At 37.3% G+C, this 19,087-nt stretch overlaps 2 protein-coding genes and 1 pseudogene across 2 annotated transcripts; all 3 read left to right on the top strand.

The window, feature by feature from the left end:
- Nucleotides 1–1,031: 1,031 nt before the first annotated feature.
- LOC141838202 (putative serine/threonine-protein kinase PBL3) lies at nt 1,032–4,487 on the top strand. Its single transcript, XM_074725612.1, has 6 exons — nt 1,032–1,320; nt 2,459–2,829; nt 2,920–3,055; nt 3,403–3,539; nt 3,666–3,789; nt 3,885–4,487. The coding sequence occupies exons 1-6, from the start codon at nt 1,257–1,259 to the stop codon at nt 4,256–4,258; spliced, it is 1,206 nt and encodes a 401-aa protein (XP_074581713.1). The 5' UTR covers nt 1,032–1,256; the 3' UTR covers nt 4,259–4,487.
- Nucleotides 4,488–5,024: 537 nt separating this feature from the next.
- On the top strand, nt 5,025–6,816 carry LOC141841929 (uncharacterized). The gene is made up of 3 exons (XM_074730134.1): nt 5,025–5,061; nt 5,139–5,402; nt 6,535–6,816. The coding sequence occupies exons 1-3, from the start codon at nt 5,044–5,046 to the stop codon at nt 6,580–6,582; spliced, it is 330 nt and encodes a 109-aa protein (XP_074586235.1). The 5' UTR covers nt 5,025–5,043; the 3' UTR covers nt 6,583–6,816.
- A 3,908-nt stretch (nt 6,817–10,724) lies between these two features.
- On the top strand, nt 10,725–17,409 carry LOC141837686 (putative inactive receptor kinase At5g10020; annotated as a pseudogene).
- Nucleotides 17,410–19,087: the final 1,678 nt, after the last annotated feature.

The raw sequence follows: 19,087 nt of genomic DNA, 5'->3' as shown, positions 1-19,087 counted from the left end.
CAGTACAGACGGCGTAGAGACTTGTATTCATTCACGTCTACAGCCAGCGGGAATAAAGATTTTTTTTATAATTTATATATCTAATTTTTACTATCTGATTAATTTTAAAGATATTAATTTGATCTCATAAAATTTTTTTATCCATCATCAAGTAAATTGAAAAAATCAAAAAGTTCTGATTAATGATTCTACATTATAAATTTTTAAAATGTAATATGTTTTGTAAAATTTGTGTATTTATGTTTGTATAGTTATTTAAGGTTAAATTAAAAAGGTGCTTATTATTTTTAGCACTTTGTTTTTATAAAAATATCAAAAGAATATTATTTTAAGTAGTTTTAATCAATTGTTCCATATTGTAATGACTCTGATTAAAATTGTTTTAACTAATTATGACAATTTTAATAAAAAAACTACTATAATTATGATAATTTTTTATAGAAATTGTTCTAATAATATTTTAAATATTTTTTATCAATGGTAAAATTTATTTTATATATATATTAAAAGAAGGGAAGAAATAGTAATTGAAATTAAAGAAGATTCATAAATGGTATGGATACGGGGGAATTGGGTCCATATCGAATCTAATCTGATGGTTGTCGGTAGAGAATCTTGACCAATGGGAGACCTGATAGAGTTAGCTTATGCTCGAGTCCACTTAAGTGAGATTTTTAGTTTCCAAAATTAAAAAGTGAAGAAAAAAAATCTCGAAAAAAAGGTTAGGAATTAAAAAGTTTGGAAATTAGAATTGTCAAAAAAAAAAAATCACAAGTAAAATATCTAAATACGTACATTTGGAGTTTGAAAGGGAATGATCCGTGAATTCGCCTATAATTGGATGAATATTTTAAAACGTGACTTGTCGGATACACTATTGTAACAATAAAGATAATATATCTCTAGAAAATTTAAAAAGCATAAAAAATATTCCATGTCTCTTTCGAAATGGGAATCTCAAATTAACGCCGGAGGGCCAATCGATATAACGGGGAGACGGCGTATCGGCCACCGTAACGCCGCCACGATACCCACCTCGCCCTTCTTCCTGCTTCGCCTCCTCCGTTCGCTGTAGAAACCCAGACGCCCTGACGCTCTCCTCCGCGTCGTCTCCTCACTCCTCTTTCAGCTGCTCCCCCTCACGCCGGAGAAGCGGGTTGCGAGGAAAAGACGGACCTCTGGGCCGCCTGCTTCTTGTGGAAGCTGGGGGTTTTGTGGATGCGCAGGTGATTGCTGTTGTTGGCGTGGGGGAGGATATGGGCAACTGTCTGAACTCTTCGCTGCGGGTCGAGAGTGCTCACTCGCCTCGAGATGCCTCGTGTGAGTCATTTTCTGCTTAAAGTCGAGATCTTGTTGATGATTACCTTCTTTTGGGGGCCTTTTTTGATCAAATTTCTCGTTATGACCTTGGTTTTCCCTCCTTATTTGGATTTCTTCCATAGTTTGTTGCTTCTTTTGCTTCAAGAAGGTATCTTTTATGGCGGATATCAGTTCTTGGGAGTTCGCAGCTAGCTTTCTAGAAATTTTTCGACAAGAGTTGCAGTTTTGTCATACTAGTTATACATAGATTCCTTTTTGGATATTGGGAGCAAAATTTGATTCATCCGCATTTGTTTTCCTTTTTCTCCCTTGAGGATTCTCTGATTTAGCTGGTAAAAAGCTTGTTTCTCGAGGAAAACCTTTAAATTAGATGGATAATCAATGCATCGCAGTATTTTTAGCAAGGGAAAATGCTTAATATATCAGAGGAATTAAGCAATCAGTGTTTTGATGATAGGATGCTTGCTTCGATAAATCAGTACTGTTGAGAAAGCCTTGTTTTATGAACACAGATGGAATCTGCCATATCACTTGTAGTATTCTAGCTCTAATAATTGAAGGTTAAATATGCACAGTAGCCTTGGCATTACCTTTTTTTTTTTTTTCATTTTGTATTTCTCTCTATTGTTTGGTACAATAGGTTTGCATAATCTGATTAGTGCCAGTATGATCGAAGAGTTGCTGCTTATCAGACCTTAGTTGCTTAATATCATCAAAGAGTTGTTTGAAATGATCCTAGCATTACATTAAATAATCAAAACTAGATAATTGTTTGGACGAGACAAGCTATGATAAAAAAATGGTACAGCATCATCATAAGAAAAACATTTAAACTTTGAGCAAATCTCTGAAGAAGCATCAATAATTCTCTTTACTAAATTATGCTTCATTATTATAGATGAGGCATGTAAAATTGGTTAATTTATATGGATTGCCAATTGTAATGATGATTTAAACGATCTTAACTATATCCTATGTAGTAAGCTAGGCACATTCTTAGCTAGATGTGTATCATTGTTTTCTGTTTGTGTTGTCCTAAAAGGGAATTTTTCCTTGTTTGTTACACTTTCGTTTTCAGTAAAATGATACACATGTAGTATCAAGATTTCCTTATTTTCCCATCTTTCACAATGAACAGATTCTTCAAAAGTTGTTAGCAGTAAGAGAAGTCTATTTTCAGTCTCCTCAAGTCGGACAGCATACTCAATCCCTTCAACTTTATCTGTGCAATCCTTCACTGATAAGCCAGGCAGTATGATTCTTCCTACACCAAGAACTGAAGGTGAAATTTTGTCATCTTCACAGTTGAAGAATTTCACATTCAATGAATTGAGGAATACCACGAGGAACTTTCGATCTGATGGCCTACTAGGAGAAGGAGGATTTGGTTATGTGTATAAAGGTTGGATTGACGAACAAACTTTTTCTGCTTCAAGGCCAGGCTGTGGAATGGTTGTTGCTGTTAAGAAGCTTAAACCTGAAAGTTTCCAGGGCCACAAGGAATGGCTGGTTTGTATCCTCCTATCTTGTCTGGTTCTCTTTACTTAAAATCTTTGTTAAGATTTCTGTGTGTTGACCATTGCTATCAAACGATTGCAGACGGAGGTTGATTATCTTGGTCAGCTTCACCACCCGAATTTGGTTAAGCTCATTGGTTACTGCTCAGAAGGGGATAATAAACTTCTCGTTTATGAGTTCATGCCAAAAGGCAGCTTGGAAAATCACCTGTTCAGAAGTACGTAAAAAGTGCGGTATATATATCATGATATTGCTTTGAAATTGGTCATTGTTTAGATCAGGGGACCGCTATTATTAAAGTAGGGATAATGAACTTACCATAATGCATATTTTTAGGTTTGCAATATAAATTCTCTATAAATTCTCATAAACTTAGTATATTGTTTGTCAGATCACATTCTTCTGCTAGGCAATTAGTCCTACCATGTTATTTTCTCCTGGTTGTTCTTGCTTAAATGCTTGCATCTGTTATATTAACATTTGAAATTATTAATATGAGAATGATGCCATATTTCAACTGTTTTGAAAAATCTGGTCTGACATCATTTTCATGGGTGCTTCTAGGAGGCGCTCAGCCGCTATCTTGGGCAACTAGGATCAAAGTTGCAATTGGAGCTGCTAGAGGACTCACTTTTTTGCATGACGCAGAATCTCAAGTTATATATCGAGATTTTAAGGCTTCAAATATTCTCCTTGACTCGGTATGCTGTTAGTAACACATGGGAAATGTATTGTTTATAAGGTTGGAGATAAAAGGGGTAAATTAAATCATATCAGAGCATGGAGTATGTGTTTCAATAAATTTCAATCTTTTCCTTCTTTTGCAGGAGTTTAACCCTAAGCTATCAGATTTTGGCCTAGCAAAAGCTGGACCGACTGGAGATAAAACTCATGTATCAACTCAAGTGATAGGTACTCATGGATATGCAGCTCCTGAATATATTGCAACAGGTTTGTTGTATATTTGATCAAAACGTCTTTCAAATAGTTATTCAGATATGTGATCAACTGACCTTTCATATATCTAAAAAATCCAATATTTACAGGTAGACTCTCAGTGAAAGCTGATGTCTACAGTTTCGGAGTCGTATTGTTGGAGCTCTTGTCGGGACGTCGGGCCATTGACAAATCAAAGATGGGCATCGAGCAGAAGCTCGTCGAATGGGCAAGGCCTTGTTTAGGGGACAAGCGAAAACTATACCGGATCATGGACACAAGACTGGAAGGCCAATACACGAAAAAAGGAGCCCATGCAGTTTCCTTGCTTGCTTTGCATTGCATCTCTCTCGATGCCAAACGCCGTCCTCGGATGTCTGATGTGTTAGCCTCACTGGAGCAATTGCAAGATCCAAAGTCTACAGTGTATCCACTGCCAAAAGATCGACGTAAGACTGCCGGCGCATCGCCAAGTCGCCAATGAATTGTAACCTTTCCGTTACTGCACCGAGCAGCAGCTTGATAGGGTCCTCATTGCGATCGTATCGCCAGTCACAGTACACACTAAGTGAAATAACTACTTCATTTAAACTAGTGCGTGTTTGATAGGCTTATTTATTTGCTCGTGTGTGTGTTTTTTTGCAACTTCTACTTCGCATTTGCTGTGATGGAGAATTCATATTCGAAGAGAAATGCTTATGAGACTTTTGTGATTGTTTTGTTCGATCTAAAGAGGTGGTTACTCTTTGGTTTCTCTTATTTTTCCTTCTTTCCTTGTGCAATTTTTATTTTATATTCTCTTCTTCATTCATCTCATTCTCTAATAATAACCATCTAATTCTTAAACCAAACGCACAGTCGCATTTGGATTCAAGTGTCGTTAGCGATGGAAGCGCCTGCCAATCTCATCGGCTTTCTCCAACCACCACGTGGAATCGTCAGACCGAACCAAGAAAAAAAATCGGTCAGTCGGTCCGTCGATTGATTCTTGCTGCCACGGGACCGCTCTCGATTGATAATAATTGAACCACCGGCCCACGAGGTGGGCTCCAAGCCTCCAACCGAGCCGCACTAACCATCCAACCGGCTGACCCGGCCAATTTGTCTTGCGGTTTCCATTCTACGACTGATTGAACCGGCTCAGGGTGGGTTTCATGAGCCGGAGTTGGATCAACATCCCCGGCTTGATGGCACATGGCCACGTCCACTATAAATCGGTTCAACCTGCTCTCGAATTCCAAATGCGCGGAGAAGATCCACTCCACCGCCATGGCCGATTCCAAGCTGGTACCTTTCTCTTACTCTTTCTCGTTCTCTCTGGCCGCCTCTCCCTCGCTTTTGATGCCGGTTTGTTGTTAAACCAGGAGAGTCACGGTGCGAGTGGGTGGATGTCGGTGCCGGCGTTCGGGGAATGGGACTCCAAGAACGTCGTGCCGGACTACTCGATGGATTTCACCAAGATCCGAGAGATGCGCAAGAACAACAAGAACCCCTCCCGCGCCAGCCTCGGTAACGAGGAGGAGCTCAACAAGCTCGCCGACAAGGGGGGCAAGGAGGACCGCTGTCGCCGCAGCGATCCCGCCACTCCCCAACTCCACCGACCCATCCACCATCACGGCTCCCCTTCGGTATATTTTTCTTTCTACCTCTTCCTCAATCCCTTTGTGTTAATGTATTAATTTCAGTTTTCTTGATTATATTGCTCTTCGTGATTTCTTAAATCCTTAAAAAAATGATCTTGTGATTGCGAAAGCTAGCTGGTAATAGTGAACGACGGACTACAACTTGAATAGCTAGGGTTTGTAGTAGGAGTAAAGCTGGCTGTGAGAAGCTTTCTTAAAAAAGGGTTTCTTGAGAAAAATCGTAGTCTAAGATGAGAAATTACTAGCCCAATTCTGAACATTAGGATAATGGCTATTTTACTTTACAAGAATTGCAGCTTGATATTGGTTGGAAGCATTAAAAAAACTGGGGTGTTTCATAACAGTTTAGTCCACAGGGCTTCTTTGCCTCCCACTTAGATCATGAGCTAAGGTGATTCTGATAAGAGAGATATCTTTGACCATGTTCTTATGTGCTTATTCATGTGCGGTAGGGAAGTAGGCACAGACTTGATGACAAAGGTGGTCGACAGGCAAAAAACTACAGTAATTCATTGATTTCATTGATAGAGATTGATCAGAGTCGTGGTTTATTTACCAGTTTGGAACAGAAGGTATCTTCCTTGATTGATGGTCAGATGTAGAGCTAGCTGCCCTGCTTTTGGCTTTTAGCTTTTTGTTGTGAAATTTATGGTTGGTGGACCAAGTACAGCAACAAGCATTTCATAGTTCTTGACAGTAAAAGAAAGCATTTCTCCGGTTAAAAGCTTAGCATTTATCACTTTAACAAAATAAATGGCTCCTAATTATTCTAGTGAATGCCTTTCTGTTGTTTTGAGTTGTATACCCTGGCTATCAGATCAGTTGAGAAAAAGTTTGTCAATCATTAAAGTAGATTTTAGTCATCTTCTGGCATTCTAAACCCTGAGATTGAAAGACATATCTATCTTTACCTATCTAGCAACCTTTTTTCGTACCTACTATATCATCATATGTCAGCTGCAGACAGAAGAAATTTTTCATGAAGTGCTTAAACAATTACTGCACGTGGTTTCACATAGAGCTTAGGCTTTTAATCTATTAACTTCCTGAAGCAGACAAAAACCTTAATTTTATTGTGATCTTACATTGTCCATGTTTTGCCAATATGGTTGTGCAGGGGAGGAAGAAGTTTATGGGCTACTTCCAGTGTTGTATAGGCGCATGAGTAGGCTGTGGCTGTGGCTGCATGCAACCCACAGAATGAAGTTCTGGTTTGAGACCTTTGAGTGGTTTTTGTACTAATATTTGCCAGTAGACACAGTGGCTACTGCCTTAATTGGCACAGATTGCTCCGTTGGTCTTAACTTTGATCTCTCTCTCTCTCTCTCTTTTATTTTTTTTCCTTTTCCATTTGACAAAACCATATTCTAGAAGTCTTGAATGAAGGTTGGTTGTATCATGGATTGCGTTCTATTTACGGAGCTGGCTCTTGTGACTTTGTGACAAGCTTTCCCTCATTTGGTTCTTGATATGCATATCTCTTTGCTCCAGCCAGCAACTAACTGTATTTATTGGAAGCTTGGGAGAAAAATGCCAAGATGACACCTTCATCTCGTGAAAAAGAGAGGCACATGAGTCATTTAAAGTGTCTTCTATAAACCAGTCGAAGAGAGGCCAGTTTGCCAATTTATGTCTGCCAACAGCCAATTAGATCAATTGAAGTAGCAGTAGACGCTCTTGGCATATGACCCCCTAGACGTGAGAAATAGATGTGTATAAATGTTTAAGTATTATTTTTTTTAGTTTTATAATAGGTATAGTTTAATAGTATGTTTAATGCAATTTAATACTATTTAAAATATAATTTAATAGTTCATAATATAATTTGGTTGATTGCACTAGTATGCTAAACGGTCATCTTCATGCATTATCTTAAGTTTGCAAAGCTGTCTTCTTACAGTAGAAAATATGTAAATATACGTTATTTATGGGCAAATGATATGTAATAATATACCAACTGTGAATGGTGAAATATGCACCATACACACTGCAATTCAAGTCATCTTCGTTAGCCTCAATACATCTGATGCAATTAAAAGTGTACTCGTTACTAGAGTTTTTCCATGATTTTTGGTGTTCCTTCACTAGTTTTGTTATATTCAAATCTCATTTTATAGTGCCAATTCAACCATAATTGTATTCTTCACTGTACATGCGGAAGTAGTACTAGAAGTTAGCAAAGGTTTTGTGTGTCTACATCAAGCTCCTGTCAGTAAATGAATGACCCTTTCAATGGTTGCTCGCTCATGACAAAACAGAAACAGTTCTTATAAACATTTTTCTTGAAAATACACATGCCCCACAAAAATGAAGAATGTAGTTTCCATCTTCATTGGCTTAGAGTAAACTTCTCTGTTTCTTCAAGCATGGAATGAATCAGACTATCAGAGATGTGATTAGTTCAACAGATAATCAGTCAGATTATTTTGGCCACTAGGTGTGTGTTTACTTGCTTGTTCATCTTGCTTGCCATCAAAACAAGATACTAAAAATGCACATGTTCAACTATAGGCAAAGTACTGCCAACACCCTTGGGAAAAAAGACACTAGAATCATTTCAAGAACCTTAGTGAGAGTCTCCACACCCAGCACCGGACCACAATGTCAACTAGATGGGCCATGAACACAAAGTTAAGGACATGTCAACCACTTTTCTTGGCCGATCCATTTCCCCTTTACCAAGTCACTCACGAGGCTTGGAAGACAGAAAAAGGTGCATGCCAATCAATCAACGCTTAAAAAGAAGCCAATTGAAATCAGCAAGCCTGATGTCTGATGGCTCGTAGAGGACCAATTGCTTTTCCAAGGTTACTTTTTCTTTTCTTTTCTTTTTTCTGGGTCACCTTGAGGAGAAGATCAGCATAATCTGAAGTAAACTGATCAGGTTTAGTGTAAAAATCTTATTTCAGAATAAGCAGCAAGTAGTAATATTACTTGATGAGTGATTTTCTTGATTCCCTCATTATTCATGATTACTGAAGTAAACCATACAGTTTATTTATATCACTGGAATCTCTTGATTTTGATCGATCCCACTGATCCAAGATCACTCTCCTTTTTCTAGGTTACAATCAAGTGTGTGCATGTCATTCTCAGCCGTACTGTGCCTTGTAAAAAGATTTATATGATAGTTACATAATTGTGACTTTTTGTCTTTTTTTCCTACGCATTATTTGCTTTTCTCTTGCATCAGCAGTCCTTCTAAATCCACTGACCACTGGAGAGTTATTGCATATCTTTTAGACAAAACAGAGTTTGACAATCATTTCATGGATTAAAGTGTAAACATCAGATATAAATTGTACTCAGGTGATATTGTTTTTTTCATTACAAATTGATATACATTTTTTACAATTGAGTACATTTATCACAAGTAATTTAAAATATTTTTAATAACAATAAAAATTCATAATATGTTGAATTATCACTGGAACACAATTAGTGTAACCAACAATTCAAAATCTACAACTCAAACACTTGACCAAACACAGTAGATGAATCAAACCATGTCATGCAATATCTATAATACAGTCGATCTGTCATCCATTCAAACAAACTGTTACAGATAAGATATGATCAGTTTCATCTATCTATTCTGAGTCAAAAGAACAAGAGCATGCACCCAACCATTTTCTCACCATCTCCCTCAAAATCTGTACTCCTGAGACCAGAAGAACACACTGACCTGCAAAGTCATACGTATATATATAAATTAAAAAAGTACCAGTCGAGGTCAAAGCTCAAAAACGCTGGCTCAGAAATTGCTGCGTGCACTCATGTGCCATGCCCATGCATGGCCCACCCTCATTCAATATATGATTAGATTAAATTAAATCAAACTAAATTTCAACGTAGTAGCTGCTGCTGATCATGCCTCTCCAATCATACATGCCTTGCCATGTGGCATGCACATGGAAAGCTGCAGTGTTCGTGCATTTCCTCCGATCCTCACCGCTGTTGCAGCATGTGTTTGGAAAACGATGAGTTGTAGTAATTTGATATTTGATTCACAAACTATATGCTCTGTAAAGCAATAATGAGCTGTGGAATGGATAAGTTTACTTGGTTGTCTTCCAATTGTAAAGGCTGAGTTTAGGCGCAGCTATTGGAACATCAGGCCTTATCTCTCTGACTTACTCTCTGTCTAATCTGAGCACAGATTTGAGTTGTTCTCTTGCCTGGTCGGCAGAGGGGGCCCTACCGCCAAAAATTCTCCTTCCCTTAGCTTCCTTCTTGATGTGACAAATTAATCAGTTTATTACAAGGTAATTAATGGTGTAATAATTAATACTATAGTTATAATGATAATGAATGCGATCCTTCTTTACAGACCTAGCTGACCATATATATATATATATAAACTGATAATCATATATTAGGAATGAGTGGATATCATTAGTTTATAATTTTTATATCTATATTTATTTAAATTAAATATTAGCAGTATCCTTCACATTTCACAATCATGGGATTTAGCAAGGAGAATAAGGGATTAAGAGAACATATACAATCTAACCATAGCACATCCCTATTCTTAGCTTGCAAATTACATGCTAATGAAGTATTAAGTGTCTTTTAAGTTAATCGACTTCTATTTTGGTTCCTATATAATTTTACATGGATGATCATTTTTAATATCACTGTAGGAAAGAGAAATTTCACCAACTAAAATTTAGTGCGTGTTAAAAAATTATCTTACAATAAAGGTCATTATTATGATTTGCCCAATTAAATAATAATAATTAAAAAAATACTTTATAATTTAACTTCTATAAGAATTATTATTTGCTAGAATGGATTAGGTATATAATTATGATTTTGAAATAAACTTCTATCTTAATGATTATACAACTATACCAATTAAATTGGTCAGATTTGACCAATAGCTTCGTATATAGATTTATAATTTGATCATTAAAATGCCTTGTAACGTGCTATATTAGGTATGATCTTTTTAAAATAAAATCAATTGCTTTGTTTTAATCTCGACACTATTCATTCACATGCTTAAATTGAGATGAAAACAGTGTCTTTTCCACTATTCGCTATCTTAAGAATAAAGCAAGAAACACAAAAAAAAAACATTATTTATAAAAAAATCAAGAACATATTTTTTTTAAAAAAATCATAATAACAAAACACACACAGACCCAATTTGCAGACTTGTATCCATCATGTGGGGGCGTGGTGTGTGGTCTTCTTCTCTTTCATTTTATTTATTTATTTATTAAAAAAAACCCTCGGTCCTTTACAGTCTGTAAGTTATAGCTGTTTGTGCTTCCTCGCTTCTCTTTCTCTTTGCCTCTCTTCTGCTGCTTAAGTTTTTTCATTCGCGTTAATTAATAGTCATCTCCATGACTGCATGTTCTAACTTCTTCCCAAACGCCCGCACCTTCTCGCTCTCTCTCTCTCTCATGGCTAGGGTTCCCTCCCTCGCTCCCTGGACCTGAACCCCTCTCCCTCCCTCCTTGCCGGCGGAGAGAAACCCTGCCAGACGATGGATCCGTGCCTCGGCGCTGCCATTCCCCTCGTCTTCCTCCTCCTCGCCTCCTCCGGCTTCGCGGCCGGCCCGGCCGACGACGCCAAGTCCCTCCTCGAGTTCAAGAAAGGCATCTCCAGCGCCTCCGTCGCCGCCCTCGACTCCTGGAAGTTCGGATCCACCCCCTGCGGCGCCACTCCTCCCTGGTCCGGCGTTTACTGCGACGCCGTCGGGAACGTCGTCGCCGTCGACATCTCCCGCCGCGGCCTTAGCGGCGAGCTCAAGTTCTCGACTCTCACTGGCCTTGGTTACCTCCAGAACCTCAGCCTCGCCGGCAATGACTTCACCGGCCGCCTCGTGCCCGGCCTCGGCAGCATGACCCAGCTCAAGCACTTGGATCTCTCGGGGAACAGGTTTTACGGTCCCGTACCCGAGCGAATCACTGATATCGGCGGCCTGTTGCTCCTCGATCTCTCTTATAACAATTTTACGCAAGGATTTCCCCACGAGGATTCGGAATCTACAGCAGCTTAGGGTGCTTGATTTGCGGTCCAATTGCCTGTGGGGTGACATGGCGGAGCTTCTTGCTGCGCTAAGGAACAATGAATATGTTGATCTGAGTAGCAATAACTTCACTGGAAATCTCCTTGTTGACGCAGTTAACCTCACGGGCTTGGGGAATACGGCCAAGTATTTGAATTTGAGCAATAACAATCTCAGCGGTCGCTTCTTTACAAATGAATTGATTCAGACGTTCAAGAATTTGGAGATTTTAGATGTGAGCGACAATCAACTGACTGGAGAGCTTCCGTCTTCGATTCTGTGTACAGCTTAAAAGTTTTTCGGGCTGCTGGTAATAAGCTGAATGGATCTATACCAGGTGCATTGCTCGCGAGTCCACTGCAGTTGAAGGAAATAGACCTTAGTGGAAATGGGCTTACAGGTAAATAAGCTACCACATATGATGTTATTAAGACCTCTTGTGAAACTTCAGAGAGAAACATGATCCATTTGAGTATTCTTGTGCTTCTCATCATTTTTTTTTCACTTAAACTGTGCTTTATCCCTTTTTTACTTCTCATATTCATTGCTAATAGAGATATTACCGAATAAAACTATTGAACTTAGATATGTTGCTTTTTTGTGATTTTCAGATAATTTATATTCCATCAGGGTACAAAGAGTGATGCATTAGTTAGGTACCTGTATTTAATGTATTTTATCAAATTTTTTGTACGCATTACTCACCCCTCAGAGAGAGAAAAATCAACTCAAGTGGGAAATATTTGCTTCATTGGTTTTTTCTTGTGGTACAGAGAATACTTTGCCACACTTTTAGTCCTTCCTGACACACAGAATATTTGCAGGATTTTGTGGGTACTGGTCCTCTGAAATGATCTATTGGTAGCTTTAGTGATAAGCCAAAGAAATTAGTCCCTTAAAGCCAATGCAATTAGTTGTGTTATAATTCTGAGTATCTCTCATTGTATGAAATGAGAAGATTAATCAAAAGAAACAACATAATTAGTTGTGTAATTCATAATTCAGAGTGTGTCTCATTGGAAATGTTTGCAGAATTTTGAAAACATTGTAATGCCAAGTTAAGTATGAAAGAGAAGAGTAATGTAAAAAAATTCAATGTGACTATAGAAAAGCCTCTCATTTCTCCCTTATAGAGGTGTTAATAATCACCTTAAAGAGAGAACATAGTTATTGGAGATGATGACTTCAACATGCTTGGCAGAGGTTGGTTTCAAGGGTTGAGTTGGGACATGGGATTTGCAGGAAAATGGGATATATATATTGATTATTGATATAAGTGAAGGGTCATGGGACAACCAGAGGCCATATCTCAAATATAAATGAAAATATATCATAAAAGATATATGTATCTTGATTGTATTGTTCTGGGTCTTAAGTATGCCCTTATAGATGAATATGATTTTCCCCATACAATTACCAATTTTGGTCATTGCACATGCCCTTTGTTAATGGGATGGATGAAACAAATGTGCTTGCATGTGTGGCTGGTTGATTGATTTGTACGGGAGGGGAAAAGCCTTCTTAGGTGCACCTGTTCTGGAAGAGATTCATTGAGTAGGTTGGGCAGCTTAATCTTGTACAACTTCCTTGTGTGTGGATGCGGCCGTGTCCAAACCAATTACCCTTGCTTGGCCGTAGCAATGCACGTAATCAACTTGTCTTTCAGAGATGTATGGATTGGTGTGGAGGTGTTAGTATTTTGTCTAATCTTCAGTGCCTCCTTTGACTGTATCAAATAACGTCAGAAACATTAAAGATTAATTTGAAAGTTTAGGGAGGCAAATTGCCGAAATCAAATAGTTTGAACAAACATAACTTCATGATGATAATGATAGGTGGGCAAGTTGGGTCGATGAATTGGTGGGTCATTATTGTAGGCTTGATATATATCCTGCACTTATCCTGGATGTTCTGACCTTTAAGCTTGAAGATATGGATATAGGTGTTCTCTCTATTTTTAAAATTTCTTCCACTTTTTTTTGTGGGAAAAGAATTGGTCCAAAACTGGAAGTCTTGTCAAAACAATAACTCATGACTCCCTACAAATAGTTACATGAAAAATCAGCTGACTGCTTGCCCTAAGATGGATAAAATTATCCTTCTTCATGGTACTAATGCTCTTTCTGATTTTCCAGTTACAGTTCAACTGAAATTTTGTTTATTTTATGGAACTTTACATTACACTGTAGTGTTTCATCCAAAATTAACAAGATTGATGTTTACACAGGTAATGCTTTGGATGTCGACTCTACTTCCCTGAAACTTCTAAATCTCTCATCCAATATGCTAACAGGTTCATTGCCTTCAAGAATAGGGTTGTGTATATCAGTGGATTTTAGTAATAATAATATATCTGGTGATCTATCTGTATTGCCCTATTGGGGAAACACATTAGAAGCTATTGATTTAAGTTCAAACTCATTGTCGGGTAACTATCCTGAGGCATCTCAACTCCAGAACCTGAGATCCATAAGGATTCGGAATAACCATTTAACAGGCATCCTTCCTTCTGCATTAGAAAACTATCCTTCGTTGTCCGAACTTGATCTCAGTCTGAATGGATTCTCAGGATCAATTCTTCCAGGGTTTTTCAAATCTATTCTAACTAGTTTGAATCTCTCGGGAAATCAATTTTCTGGGAATATTCCAATTCAAAGCTCACATTCAACTGAATCATTTGTTTTACAATCTTATAGTCAGTTAGAGAGCCTTGACTTATCTGATAACACATTGACTGGTCCATTGCCGCTAGAAATTGTTAACCTGCAAAGACTTAAGCTTCTTATTCTTCGAAATAATTCCTTGTCTGGAGAGTTGCCTAGTGAGCTAGGCAAGCTCAATGCTTTGGAAATTCTTGATCTGTCAATGAATCATTTTGATGGTGATATACCTGATATGCCTCAGCCAACTCTGAAGGCTTTTAACGTTTCCTATAATGATCTGTCTGGCACCATCCCACAAAGTCTGCAGAGCTTTCCACCTGACTCATTTTATCCTGGGAATACATTACTTGTCTCTCCTCGTGGCATGCCTTCAGGAAATGATGGTGAATTGGATGAAAATCATCATCGTTTGAAGTATAGTGTCCGAATAGCTGCTATTGTTGGGTCAGTCGGTGGTGTCATGTTAATTTTATTTGCAGTGATGACATTATACGTGATCCGGTCCCAGGTACTCTGTGGAAAGAATCGTTCTGGAGACCAAACTACTGGAAGAGAATTAAAGCTGGGGAGATTAGGCCGTCCAAATATATTCAGATCATTGAAGGATAATCCTGTGACTACTTCAGTTAGTTTCTCCAATGACCATTTATTGACAACTTCTAGAACAGTGTCGGCACAGAAGGAGTTATTGGCAGAGGCTGTTGAATATGGCTATTCTGATAGTAGAACTTCAGAAACTTCTATGAACCACGTGCAAAATTATCCTGCTACAACAGGAGAGAGGTCTTCTCCAGGATCACCATTGTGCTCATCCCCTCAGTTTACCGATTTACTTGTATCTGAACAACCAGTCATGTTGGATGTCTATTCACCAGATCGTTTGGCTGGAGAACTCTTTTTCTTAGACAACTCTTTGATATTCACAGCTGAAGAATTATCTCGTGCCCCTGCAGAAGTTCTTGGCAGAAGCAGCCATGGTACATCCTACAAGGCAACCCTCGATAGTGGTCATGTTTTGACTGTCAAGTGGCTAAGAGTAGGCCTTGTTAAAGTCAAAAAGGAATTTGCTAAGGAGGCAAAGAGAATTGGAACCATCAGACATCCAAATATCATCCCTTGGAGGGGCTATTATTGGGGTCCAAGAGAGCAAGAAAGATTGATCATTTCTGACTACGTTAATGGAGATAGTTTGTCACTTTATCTTTATGGTATGAGTTTCTTCAACTTTATTCTATTTCTGCCGCTTTTTGGATATTGGCAAGGTTTCTAGACTTTTATATGACCTGTGGGAAGGATTTTCACCAGTGTTATGTGAACAATCTACAACTGAAACCTGTAGTGAACTTCTACTTGCATGGATGGATAAATGCTTTCCATTGTTTTGTCAATGTACCCTGTCATATAAGATCAATTAACTCAGCCTTGAAGCCTAGCATTACTCAATTATCAAATCATAAGCAAATATAAGACTAGAGGCGTCAGTATAATTTTCCAAATAGTTGGAAGGGATTTTGATCAACTTTGAACAAATAAAATAAAGGATTGTTAATGCACTTTTAGAACTGGTATAATTTGGTTACATTCTTATTTGTAAAGGACTCTCTTTTCTCATTAATACTTCACCTCCGTACCACAGTTTCAATAAGTTCGTCATAAGGGTACCCTAAACAACACTCCATACCATAAGTTCAAGAAGTTCATCGTAAGTGTACTGTAAATAACAACCCATACTACCGGTTCAATAAATTCATCATAGGAGTACTCTTAAGTACCAATCGATATGAATATTTTGACACTTGATCAAATTTGATACTACGTAATAATGAATATAATATTTTCCTGGTAGAATCTTTCAGCTGTTTGTCAATTGAAATGTAGTTTGTTCCTTATCCATCTGGTGCTAGAAAATGAAGATTAATCTTAGACTAGAAGATGGATCAACATTATATTTTTTTTTTCAGTACTTGAGCTAGTTTTTCCATTCTTCTAGTTCCTTGTTAGCAACTATCACACAAATTACTGAATACAAAATAATTGAAAGAACAAAATCTGGCCGTAGATGGTCTACTGAGGGAATTTCAGACTTGTGAGATGGAATGCTGTACAATCTTGAGCAAAATGTCAGAATGGTTAAACATGGACATGTAAGAAGGGTGTTATAAGAATAGGCATTTAATGAGAATGGTCAAGCATGGAGATTGAAAACACAATTATTGCTGTGATTCTTCTTTTCCCTTATGCTATATTGTTTGGCCTTTCACTTTTAACCAATTTTGTTTGCGCTTCTGTTTCCAAAGCACATTTATTTGGCCTTGTTACCTTATCTCCATTGGCTGTCGCTTGAAACTATAAACTAGGTTGGTAATTGTAAAGTTGAATTGTCTTTCACTGAATGAGGTTATCAAATATTTAAGCTTTCAAACAATGGGGGCATCTAATGTTGTGGTTAAATTGTTTCTTTACGCAGAGTCAACACCTAGAAGGTACTCCCGCCTCTCGGTTAGCCAAAGGCTAAAAATTGCTATCGATGTGGCTTGTTGTTTGTATTACCTCCATAATGAGAAGGGCCTAGCTCATGGAAGTCTAAAACCAACAAATATCCTCCTCACTGGTCCAGATCTCACTGCTAGGTTGACAGATTATAGCCTTCATCGTCTCATGACACTCAATGGAACAGCAGAACAAATTTTAAACTTGGGAGCACTTGGGTACCGGGCACCCGAGCTTCAAACTGCAAGCAAACCATCCCCATCTTTTAAGGCCGACGTATATGCATTCGGCGTAATCCTCATGGAGATGCTAACTCGAAGAAGTGCTGGTGATATCATCTCAGGCCAAACGGGTGCAGTTGATCTCACCGATTGGGTGCAAATGTGCAACAGGGAGGGAAGGGGAGCAGACTGCTTTGACAGGGACATCTCAGGTTTGGAGGAAGCTCCGAGGGTGATGGATGAACTGCTTGCAGTATCCCTTCGGTGCATTCTTCCAGTAAACGAGAGACCTAACATCAGGACGGTCTTTCAAGATCTCTGTGCCATAACAATGTGAGATTTTCTCCCCTAATTTGCTCTTTTGTACATGTAGCTGGAATTTAAATTTTTTCCCCCATTTTTTTCGGGTTCAAAAGCCTTGCAACCCAAGGCACCTTCAAATTTAGTGTAAAGAGCTTATCATTTGTTGATTCGGTCAGTGCGAGTGTGTTGAGTGAGTTGCGAAGGATGATCTCTGTTTTACTGATTCTATGCCTTCATGTGGCCCTTTCAAGGGGTCTCTTTCCTATCCATTTTGACAGGAACCACAAATCTCTTAAAACATATTGGTATATTTTATTTTACATAGTTGTAACTTTGTGGATTTTTGTTAGGCTATTATAGAGTTTCTTTTAGCTCCCTTGCTGCATCATTATATGGTGCGAATCTTGAAACCTGACCCTGCTCAGTGGAATTGATATCCAACCAATTACTACAAATGTTGCATTCTAAATCAAATTATATGACAATAAATTTCTGCTGAAAGTTACTCTCCCTGATTAAGTCGCTGGTCATCCGCTTCTCGTTCTTCGTCGCAACCAGAGAAGATTAGTTTAACGCAGGTCTGCAGAGACAACTAGCAATTTCCTTCTGTCATGGTCACACAGACAGCTCAATCTTTTTCGGCGGCGTTGGTTCTAGCTGACGCCTTTCGTCGGTCCCAAAATCCGAATCTACTGTTCATTCTTTTTAGGGGAAAATATAAAGTGCCTCTTTTTGTCTAAATCATATGTTCCATGTTAATTTTTTTATGCAAGGGTGTTATATTTTACTGTTTAATTATATATAATTATTTAAATGATTTTTTAGTATTATTTTGTACTTTTAATATTTATTTTTTATTTAAATTTTGAACCGAGTCATATAATAATTATAATTTTATCAATTCTTATTTAAGTTTAGCATTTTTATTCACATTATATTAATTATGAAATCATGTTAATTATTATAAGGTAAATTTATATTCATATTATTATATTATGAAATCATAATAATTATGATTTTTGTAGTTGTCATACAATTGATTAATAAGTGAGATAGTTTTTTAATAAAAAAATCAAAAGAGGAGGTCCGTTCAATGATTCCAAGAAAAATAATGCTTAATTTTTGTCCATTTTTATATACCCAACGCTGATAATAATAGGTATTTGGGTGTATTTAATGGCATGAAGTATGATCAATCATGTCTTCTTTGTATCTCTTTGTTGACAAATGCTATACTCTTGTATTGTAAAAATTAAAAAAAAAACAAAATAGATTTGACTAATGATTTTTATTATATTCTTATGGTAAATCGAAGTATCTAAATATCATTACATTATATTATAAAAACATCATTCACCGACCAGAAAAAGCATGAATATAAATGATCCATAATATTATTAAGTTCGTTCATGAAAAATTAGATCATTTCAACATATTGGAGTAGAAAATAAATATTTTGATATGAATTTTATATAAATTATAATATTACAGTGATTGATAATTCAGAATAAAACTATGAAGACTCCCTACCATACACACTGTCAATGAAAACTTTCTTCACCGAGGATATTTATGTTGGAATATGTCATGCAAAAATCTCAGAATTATTAAAAATGTAAAGAATCAGGAATTTTATGTCCGAACTAGTGTTTTAAAAGCTGATTTAACGATTTTATTTAGCGTTAGAGGTTAATTGAATGTTAAATCGTATAGTTGATAGTTAACTTGGTTTGTTGATATGATGATCAAGCGGAAATAGATTTAATCTCACTTTAGATGCGAATCATATTTGAATCTGATTTAAATTCAAATATTTATGCTTGAATTGCACCAAACCAACACCTCTACTCTCCTTCATCTTCTTCCTTCTCAAACATTGATAGTTAAATTCGTTAGAATTTTTTAAAACATATTTATAAATTAAATAAAAATTTTATTGATAAATATGATTTATAAATTTTATTTAGGATC

Source organism: Curcuma longa, chromosome 11 (genome assembly GCF_044706935.1).
Source record: "Curcuma longa cultivar G26 ecotype Majalengka, Jawa Barat chromosome 11, ITB_CL_G26_1.1, whole genome shotgun sequence".
NCBI lineage: Eukaryota > Viridiplantae > Streptophyta > Magnoliopsida > Zingiberales > Zingiberaceae > Curcuma > Curcuma longa.
The sequence above is the reverse complement of the archived record's forward strand: the minus strand, read 5'-3'. Positions and strand labels throughout refer to the sequence as shown.

What these genes read in the sequence shown, in the direction of transcription:
- LOC141841929 (XM_074730134.1), top strand. An exon ending in ACCATCACGGCTCCCCTTCG is followed by an intron (nt 5,403 to 6,534) that starts GTATATTTTTCT and finishes ATGGTTGTGCAG; the next exon opens with GGGAGGAAGAAGTTTATGGG.
- LOC141838202 (XM_074725612.1), top strand. Translation starts at nt 1,257, where the DNA reads ATGGGCAACTGTCTGAACTCTTCGCTGCGGGTCGAGAGTGCTCACTCG. An exon ending in GGAAAATCACCTGTTCAGAA is followed by an intron (nt 3,056 to 3,402) that starts GTACGTAAAAAG and finishes GGGTGCTTCTAG; the next exon opens with GAGGCGCTCAGCCGCTATCT. An exon ending in TCCTGAATATATTGCAACAG is followed by an intron (nt 3,790 to 3,884) that starts GTTTGTTGTATA and finishes CAATATTTACAG; the next exon opens with GTAGACTCTCAGTGAAAGCT.